We start from the raw sequence: 9426 nt of genomic DNA on the forward strand, positions 1-9426 counted from the left end.
CGTCGAGTGGGACGACTACTTTATGTTCGTAGCCCTCCCTCGTCGGCCCAACGCTCCAAGGACCCTCACACTCAGGTTGGCGCCTGTATCGTCAACCAGGACAAGGGCATCGTTTCCACGGGCTACAACGGCTTCCCGCGCGGCTGCGACGACGACGCTACTCCGCGAGAGTCCTCATCTCTTGTTCGCCTACCACAAGACCAGCATCGACCGGCACATCGACGTCCTAGTCACTTCCTGTCTCGCTGTGCAAGAACGTCTCATGACGTCGGTGTCCTTGGACGAGAGGAACCGCTGTGTTTTGACCCACAAGGTCTTTGGCGGTTGCGCGACGGACGCCGCAGCCACCAACCAGCCCAAGACGAGGAAGAGGCAGAGGACCGAGGCCCCCATTTCGTGAAATGCAAGAAGAAGAAGATCGACACCGACGGCGCCGCGAGAAGAGAGACAACACAGCGCTGGGAGAGTTTTTGCGCTTGGAGTAGGCTTTGAATGAGGTGATGTCAGCGATCCACATGGTTCCTTGGGCTTGGAATGCCTTGATGGCATCCAGTGTCTGGCGGACAATCTCAACACTCCGTCCATAGAGATGGTAGGATGAGAACCATGCACAGCTGGGCTTGACCGTCAACGTCGCACGCTCAGTGATCTTAGCATCGCCACCCAGTTGCAGGGCAAATTGCAGGCAGGCGCTCAGCACCCAGGGCATAACCTCAGCCATCAGCCCGCCATCATCGTCAAAGAAGCACACATGGAGTGGTTTGCTGGCCACCAGCACATTGCACAGACAGCGTGGCAGAAGCAGGGACAGACAGCGAGTGGTACTGGCTTTTTCATTCAAGAGGAGCGCATGAAGCAAGCACCACTCACTGTTGTTGTTGTCTACATCTATCCTGGCTTTCTTGTTGGCAGAGGTCTCTTGTTGTGGGTCGGGGCGTTTGTCTCCACCATTGTCATTATTAATGTCAGCCAAGGCATGCTTCATTGCTGAGTTGACTGATTGCTGTTGTGTGTGTGGATGAGATGTGGTGAGTTGAATAGGCAGGAGCAGAAGATGGCACTTGCCTCAACACTGATGTACAGCGCGAGCACCAGCAACATCATTTTCAACAGTATGTGTCCTGCTTCTCCCAAGTGATGTTTGATTTGTATTTGCTGCACCAGAACCCAAGGCTGTGCTTGGAATCTGGGGTGATGCCGAGTTAGAGATCTCTTGGCCACACTATAATCAGTGTTGGCGATTCACACGTGGGTTACGTATCTTTTCTTCACACTCAAGACCAGCCAAAGACACAGTTGTTGTTGATGTGTATGTGTGTGGACAAGAGCAAGTCAGTAGCAGATGTAGTACAAAAAGACCAAGTGTTATGACCCTGGTTGATGTATGATTGTGTTGTTGTCTGATCTTGTCTCTTTCTCTACACAGTTGCTACATCTTCCTCACTTTGACCTGCGCAAAGAGAAGCAAGTGGGGGTTCAATCAAAATCACAATCAAATCAGGCGTGAGGACAGTGGCAATTTGAGATGAATGAAATGGGAGAAGGTGGTAGTTGTTATGGCAGTCGTTGCAGCAGTTCAGAGGTCTCATATGCTCATGGTGTGTCTGTCTTCATTGTGTGCGTGGGCGTGGACTTGTGGGCAAGTGTGGTAGGTGAAACAACTCTCCCTGGTGTTCAAAGGCCTCCCTTTATGTTGCCCCCCCCAGTGCACATAAATGTGCTTCATCATACTTTTTTGTGTGCTCATTCTGCCAGGCAAACCCATTTTACAGCAGACAAGCCCCAACCCTAGTGGCTGAGCTAAGAGGACCACCTCCAGTGGGATGAGGATGAGATGGTCATGCAGGTGGGAAGGGAAAAGGTGGCTCATACCAATACCTCCCACTTGCCTCTGCCTCCTCAGCTCTTCACCTACATAGAGTTCTTCAAGCAGAGAGTTTGCCCTTACCTCTGCCCAGACCCCTGTGACCCCCCTCTTGCACTCTGGTTGAGCTCTTGTGGTCAGCCTCTCAGCTCAGCCACATTTTCTCACCAGCTCAAGATCCTTATCAAGGACTTCAATCCTGAGCTCACCACCACTGCCATTGACTTCAGGTGCATGACTATCACCAACCTCTTTGCTGGTATGTATATACACAATTGTGCTATCTTGTGCAAAGAGCCTGGTTACAACATCTCTCTCTCTCCCACACAACAGAACATGTGCCTCTGGAGGGAGTCTCTGTTAAGATAATGAAGACTGTCTACAACAGGTCAGATCATTCAACAACCAACAACAACAACAAATAACCAAAACCCAACTTGTTGTGTGGTTACTAATTCCTTGTGTTGTGTTCCTCTTTTCCAGGCATGACTTGAAGAAGAAGCACCAGGGAACTCTGAATGCTGCCAATGCAGGCAAGGTACCTGAAGGTGCTCAGACAGCCATGGGCAAGATGGAGGCCAAGATGGCAACAGCAATTGTTGAGGAAGAGAAGCACCAGCATGTCAACATCAAGAAGTGCCAGGCAAGGACAACTGAGGATGATGAGGAGTGGCAGTCAGTCTCAGGCCACCTGCCCAAGAAGAGGAAGAGGAGGGCCTATGAGGAGGAAGAGGAGGAAGAGGAAGAGGAGCAGGAGGCAGAAGAGGATTCTCAGGAAGAGGATGAGGATGAGGAAGAGGGGGAGGAGGAAGACGAAGTTGAGAGGTTCCATGAGATGAGGATTGCTCAGTCTGGTGAGCTGGAGCTATGTGTCAGATGGGTTGGCTACACTGAGGAGTTTGACATGTGGCTTCCCTTCACTCAACTGGGTAATGCCCTGGCATGTGTTGAGGAGTTTATCAAGGCTAATTTCTTGTAAACTCCAGAGCAAGTTGCTCTTTCTCTCTCTCTCTCTCTCTCTCAAGTTCAATAAAAAATTAAAAACCCAAAAAAACTGTTTGTGTTACTTGTTTTATTGCTAAGAGTGTTTGTTTGTTCTGTTAAAAATCAATTTTTTGTTCATAAAGTGAGTGTCGTATGATAGTACTCCTTGCGCTCTTCAAGATGATGTGCTATACAGTTATAGTCACCATGCTATGGCAACATGGCATTGTTGCAAAAATATGGCAAGAGTGTTTGTGTGCTAATTAATGCACAACATGGACAAAATTTCTCAACAATGATCAATCATACACAACTTTTGAAAACACTCTCTTGTAGCACAATATAAGGGCATTCTATAACAACTATTAGCTTTCAAAACAAACCCAAACTAGCCCAGAATGAGAACATGTTTTTTTTCAGTCAAGAAACCAGAAAAACTCCACTTGCACAGAACACAGGCACCAGTGTGACTTTTGTATGAAGTTTGGCAGTCTACTTCTTCTTTACAGTGGCAAACATGTTGGGCACCCAACACTGGGTACTCAGACTCTTCTTATTTATGTGTGCTTGGGCCTCTTCCTTGTCACTGAACATACATACAACAAACCAGGCATTGACCCTGGCCAGCAGAGGAATGACTGACAGAGCACCCAACCCAGAAGACCCATCCCTGCAGCTGTGCTACTGTTGTTTTGTCCTTGTGACACTTTACAAGGACTGCTATACCATTGGCCAGGACCAGCTCTACAATGAGGTCAACCAGGTTGCTCTGCCACAACATCCACATTCTACATCACATCCACAAGAAATGGGCACAGACAGTCACCCATCTTGGCAACTTGACTACCTGGTGTCACCTTGCAGCTGAGCTCAACCTCACTGGACCAGTTGAAGGTGGCTGCCTGTGGATGGACTAATTTGATGTCCAGCTCAGTGGTGTCACTCATGTCTTGAAGAAGGACCCAGCCTGGAGCTACAAGCTAAAATCTCCTGGCCAGCATTTCATGGTGCTGCTTGATGTGCATGGCCAGTTCCAGGCCTTGTGGGGTGGGTACTCACCCAAGATCTTCAACAGGGACTTCCTCAAGATTCAGCAAGAGTTCATCAAGACCAAGTTGAGAATGGCTTTGGTCATGTGGTTGGAATCTTTGATGTGCTGAAGAAAGCCTGGCATGAGGACAAAGAGCAACAGAATGCATGTGTGTGGACTGCTGTGGGCATCTGTAATAAGTGCTTCCAATAAAGTAAGGAGTCCCCAACACTCCACTATTGACCAGCACAAAGCTCATCTTTCCCTGGTCCCTGCGAAACAAAGTTGTACGGTCTCTCACTTTATCACTATAACGGCAAAGGAGTGGGTCCAAACTTAGTGCTTCTCGTCAGGGTTGTGGAAGTGGAACTTCTGGGCACCAATGGCAGCCATCACGGAGTCGAAGATACCGAACTGACCGGCGGTGAGCGTGCCGATCATGATGCAACGAGCGGGGAGACCAGTGAGGCAGAGCTTGGCGAAGCCCATCTCGCGCGCGATGGTGAAGAGACGCGAGGTCGTGCTGCCAGAACCGCCGGCGCCCTTCTTGTTGATCTTGGACAGGAGCGTGTCGGCCGGGTGGGAGACGATAGCGGCGACGACGCCAGCAATCACACCGGAGAGGAGCGAGATGGACAGGTTGGTGCCCTTGGTCGCCTTGTCGGGCGAGGTGTTGGCGCTCTTGTAGATGAGCTCAGCAGCCTTGCCCTGGACGGCGAACTTGGCCATCGTGTAGGGGATCTGCTTGAAGAGGATGGGGCCCAGACCGGCGTAGAAGCCGAGGAGACCATCGGTCGAGAACATGCGCGCAGCGCCAGCGCCGAGACCCTTGGGGAAGGTCGAGTCCGACACGGAGCGGATGCGGATGGCCTCCAGCGGGCAGAGGAAGAGATCAGCGATGAACTCGGCCATGGCCGACGAGGCCAGGTAGATGCCGGTGCGGTTCTCCCAGGCCGCGCGCTCGCCAACGGCGTGAGCGATGTTCACCTTGAAGAACTCCACACCGCCGAACTTGAACCAACCCTGGACAAAGTATCCAGCCGCAGTGGCACCCAGACCTGCAGTCGTCGCCCAGACCAGCGCGTTTCATTTCTTAATATTAGAAGATGAATTTGTTTACGCTGGCGTTTCATTTAGGTTGGTTAATTTCAGATTATTGATATTTTTTTTTGCGCTGCGCCCAGTTGAGTTGTGATATTTGATTTGGTGGTGGTGGTGGTGGTGGTGGTGGTGAAGGGAGGGTTAACGGACCGGTAGCCAAGGCGCCGGCGCCCTCGGTCGAGACGACCTGGCGGAAGGCCGAGATCATGCCCTTGTTGTACTTCTGGGGGTCCAGCTGCATGCGGGTCCTTTATCATCCAAGCGGGATAAAACCCCCACCCAAGGGTCAGATAGATCTTTAGGTTGTTTTTGGATTATTAAACAAAATGAAATGAATGATCATGCAATCTCTCTTTTGGGGGGGGAGAAGATGCTCGAGCAAAAATCTCCTAGGATCGGACATTAACCCTTCCATCCGGAGTTTGAATGGAAAGAAAATTAAACCTAGTGAGTGACGGGAGGGAGGCTTACTTGACGACGTCAATGGGGCAGACGGCGCCGTGGGTGACGGAGCAGCAGAGACCGCCGGCGACAGCAGCCTTGACGTAGTACATCAGATCGAAGACGGGGGCGTGGTGCGCAACCACGGGGGCGGGGATGGCGGTCTGCTGCTGCGACATCTCTTGCTCTCTCTCTTGATCGAAGGCGGGGGACAAAAGAAACCAAAAGGAACCTCCGCGCCTCTCTCTTCGACCCCGGCGACGGAACCAAACCGGCACCTCCGAAAGGTCCGGCCTTTTTTTAATTTTGCGCAGGAATTACAAGAAGTCAACCTAACTCCCGGGGGGGGGGCGTATTTTGTCATCCCTGGTCCTGGTCTGGTCCGGCAGGGATGCCCAGGGATTGGACAAAGGCAATCCACTTGGCACCCAACCTGTCCGAGGGATGAATTGGACCAGACAATGGGCCACGACCCTGCACCAGGCATTGGCGAGGATCAGCACCATCTGGAAGATCAAGTGAACCCCCACCAGTGAGTGGTAGGAACTCAGAGCGCATTTGAGTGTTGTGTGTCATACACTCAATAAGGGTGTGGACCAACTGCTTGATGGGCTTGAGCTGACCTTCGAAATATGGCCACTGCATGTTGATGGTCTGGTACAAAAATGTCTCACCACACCCATTCCTAGATACCTGCAAATTCAAGCAATGGCAAACCTGATCAGCCACCACCCACACCCAGTAGGGTAACATGCAGCAGTAGATGGAAGGAGGTGAGCTGTGCAACTTACCAACATCTGGAATAGCTCAGGTGCAGCTGACAGGCTCACACCAAACAAAATTGGCTCTTGTGCTTTCCCTGACTGGCCATTCATGTCCACTCCCCTCTGGACAAAATTGTTCAGACAATCAGCCAAAGGTACAGAAACAGGGGGAGGGGGAAGAGGGATGGTTTAATGTGGACCTCAATAAGCAGCTCAACCAACAGTTTTGCTGTTGTTTGATCATGTATCCAGGAGTATTGAGTGACAGCTTGAAACAATGGCAGGTCCTCTCCATCACTGCCATTTGGATTTATGCCTGTCCACCACCACCACCGCCGCTGCCACCCCCCCCCCCCAAAATAAATGTTACAACAACAGCTGGCCAGGCACACAACTGTGAAGAAAGAAGCTGAATTCAAATGCACCAAGGTCCAGCAGAGCCTCTGTAAGTCTGTATTGGGTAGAACTGACTGCTGCCAGGAGTATGGGTAGGCTGATTCCTGCAGAGTGAAAGAAGAAGGATGAAAGGCGTGTTGTTGTGTTCCCCCCCCCGCATCAGTCCCCATGCTTCCTGCATCATGGAGCAGCTTCTGCTTCTGTGCAAAGTGTGGGGAGTTTGTACAACACTCTAGAACATCAACCCCATGTTCAATGAACAGCTTGATGAGATTAACCAAGACCTCTGAGTTGGTGCGCCAACCAGAAGCAAGTGTGGCCAGACACTGAACAAAGATATACAATATTGTGCCCATTAGAAACACCAACGGTTTGTGGCCATTACACTAGCTACACAGGGGCTACAACAATGAATCAGAGGGTTTGGCTTATGTACCAAGACAGGATCATTGGAGTGAACATCAGCACTGGCAGCAATCAAGCACCTGCATATTTCCACTTTGTTGAGCGTGCTGGCGTTCTGGGTGGTTCATTGATGTTGCCCCAAAATATGTTAGCTACATCCATCACATGCCAGATCAGTGCCAGCCCATAAAGGAGTGAGCAATGTATGCCAAGTGGCATGGTACCCTGAGTGCATAGTGGAGGACGCTTCTGCCCAAATTGTCCACAGCCTTAGCATCAGCTCTGTGCTTGAGAAGGAATTTGATGAAGGCCAGGTTCTTGTGTTCAGCACAGAGTGCAGCATGAAGTGGCATACAACCTTTTTTGTTGATAGTGTTGATGTTGAGACCCATCATATTCTTGGACTGGCAGGTAGTGGCTAGGAACAGTGGCAAAACGGGGGTCTGCACATCAATGCCCACATTGGACATCAGTTAAGCACACACACACACACACACAGACGCCCAATGTTGACACACACCCACCCAGGCGCCCAATGTTCACACACACACCACCCAAGCGTGGGGCGTACCTTCTTCATCTGGGCTTCAGCTGTGGAGAACAAGACCTTGGTGCTGTGCTCCACCAATGTGCACAATGGTGAGACATCCACTGAGCACTGCCAAGTGCAACACTGATTGCTTGGAATTGCACAGAACATCCTTGTCTGCAGAGGAAAAAATGCGACATGGCATGGCACAACATGAAGTTGGTTGGGGAGAGGGGGGGAGGGGCGGTGGGTTCAATGCCCTGACTGGTGCACATTCTAAGGGGCCAAGGTGTACAGTACCAGCACCTTTCTTGAGCAGGAGGGCCACCATGAGCTTGCGCCCATTTTCTGCAGTGAAGTGAAGAGCTGTCTTGCCCATCCTGGGCTCCATGGTGTTGACCAGTGCTTGTGCTTGCTCCAGCCCACCAGCCCACTCCAAGATGTCATGTGCATGTGGCTGATTCACCTGGCAGTGTCTGTGGGCTGTGCTGAAGTGACATGGCTGCACACAACGTTCCTCCCATTCCTCTGCAGCAGGCCAGAGGAGGAGGAGGAGGAGATACAACATTGAAGATTGTTGGGGCAAGAAGAAGGGCACCATCAGCACTCACTGTCACCATTTCACTGAAGAGGAGTGTGCAGCCAACCTTCCTGCTGGGCAGTTGCCAAGGGGTGCAAGCTGAAGTGGTGGCAGTAGACAGCCGCCCACACAGAGGGCAATTCACACATGGCAAGCCAGGCCTGGCACACACTCTTGGCTTGCGCCACGCTGGCCAGGTCAAGAGTGCCTATGATGTGCTGCAGGAGCTCTAGCGGCAGCACCTGGTGCACCTCCCTGGCTTCTTCAACCACGTCATGTTTCGCCTCCTCTTCTTCATTGACAGGGCGCTCGTGCAGCTCCATCAACTCAGGGGGGTGGCGCTAAAAAGAAGTCACCGGTGGCCGCCAATAAAAAAAGGGATCTTTTTCTTTCTGTTTTCCCTTTTCTGTTTTCTCGGCCAGTGTGTGTGAAAAAACATCAACGCGCATTCCTCTCGACGATCTTGGCGCCAAGGGGGGCAGGTGTTACGGCCATTCGCTGTACAGCAGCCGAAGAGTAAGGAGCAGGCCCAGCATGCTGGGCAATCCGTCGCGGGGACAACCCAACATCCACGACATTGCGTCCAATGGCGACGTGGCGCAAATGGAGGCTCTGCTTGCATCGAATCCCGATTTGATGTCTGAGGCGGAGGGGGGCACGCTGAAGACGCCCCTCCACTTGGCGTGCGAACGGGGCGACCTCGAACTCGTGGCACTCCTGCTCGCCCGTGGAGCCGATACTGCAGCTCGTGATCGGCACCAGCTGACGCCTCTCTTCGCTGCTGTCAAGCGCAACGCCGCCAAGGTTGTACGACTCCTCCTGCGCTCTGGAGGCTCACAGGCCGACCCACCACCGCCGCCACAAGGGGGCAACGGTGGTGGTGGTGGGGAACCGACGCCGCAAGGAAGACTCTCTGGATGGTCGACTCGGCCGAGCCACAGCACAAGCACGACAACGGCCGTAGCTACGCCGTCAGCCTCTACTCCTTCTTCGTCGCCAGCGAGCGATCCCAACGTTGTGGCGAAAAAAGGGGAGACGCCACTTCTGTGGGCAGCACGCTTCGGCAAGGCGTCGGTGGTGCGAGCGTTACTCAAGGCTGGCGCCGACGTGCACTACTGTCCAGGCCGCCAGGCCGGCGGTGTGCAGCTGCGGACGGCCCTGCATTGTGCGGCGGCAAGCGGACGAGAAGACCTTGTGCGTCTGCTGCTGGCCCACGGCGCGTCTCTCAACGTGGTCGACGGCGAGGGCAAGACACCAATCTTCTCTGCCGTCAAGTACGACCAGGGTCCCGTGCTCGAGTACCTCTTCTCTCTGCCCGACACTCAACCTCCT

General features: G+C 52.5%; 5 protein-coding genes across 5 annotated transcripts in view; 3 read left to right on the plus strand and 2 right to left on the minus strand.

The window, feature by feature from the left end:
* Window positions 1-22: 22 nt before the first annotated feature.
* ACA1_278590 (uncharacterized protein) lies at window positions 23-400 on the plus strand (the record flags this gene model as incomplete). Its single annotated transcript, XM_004344591.1, has 2 exons — window positions 23-111; window positions 172-400. The coding sequence occupies 2 exons, from the start codon at window positions 23-25 to the stop codon at window positions 398-400; spliced, it is 318 nt and encodes a 105-aa protein (XP_004344641.1).
* A 1434-nt stretch (window positions 401-1834) lies between these two features.
* ACA1_278600 (uncharacterized protein) lies at window positions 1835-2843 on the plus strand (the record flags this gene model as incomplete). Its single annotated transcript, XM_004344592.1, has 4 exons — window positions 1835-1936; window positions 2036-2123; window positions 2198-2252; window positions 2348-2843. 4 exons carry the CDS (start codon window positions 1835-1837, stop codon window positions 2841-2843), a joined length of 741 nt encoding a protein of 246 aa, XP_004344642.1.
* Window positions 2844-4214: 1371 nt separating this feature from the next.
* On the minus strand, window positions 4215-5599 carry ACA1_278610 (MC family transporter: phosphate, putative; the record flags this gene model as incomplete). The annotated part of the gene is made up of 4 exons (XM_004344593.1): window positions 4215-4535; window positions 4593-4936; window positions 5130-5227; window positions 5451-5599. The coding sequence occupies 4 exons, from the start codon at window positions 5597-5599 to the stop codon at window positions 4215-4217; spliced, it is 912 nt and encodes a 303-aa protein (XP_004344643.1).
* A 1701-nt stretch (window positions 5600-7300) lies between these two features.
* ACA1_278620 (uncharacterized protein) lies at window positions 7301-7905 on the minus strand (the record flags this gene model as incomplete). The annotated part of the gene is made up of 4 exons (XM_004344594.1): window positions 7301-7302; window positions 7341-7428; window positions 7557-7636; window positions 7821-7905. Coding segments are annotated over 4 exons (255 nt in total).
* Window positions 7906-8628: 723 nt separating this feature from the next.
* The window catches only part of ACA1_278630 (Ankyrin repeat/Protein kinase domain containing protein), a gene marked incomplete at both ends in the record, with an annotated part of 1325 nt that continues 527 nt past the window's right edge, over window positions 8629-9426 (plus strand). Inside the window, one exon of the mRNA XM_004344595.1 lies at window positions 8629-9379. Coding sequence (XP_004344645.1) covers window positions 8629-9379 — 751 coding nt within the window. The remainder of the gene's footprint in view (window positions 9380-9426) is intronic.

Source organism: Acanthamoeba castellanii, assembly GCF_000313135.1.
Source record: "Acanthamoeba castellanii str. Neff unplaced genomic scaffold scf7180000084776, whole genome shotgun sequence".
NCBI classification, from domain to species: domain Eukaryota; phylum Discosea; order Longamoebia; family Acanthamoebidae; genus Acanthamoeba; species Acanthamoeba castellanii.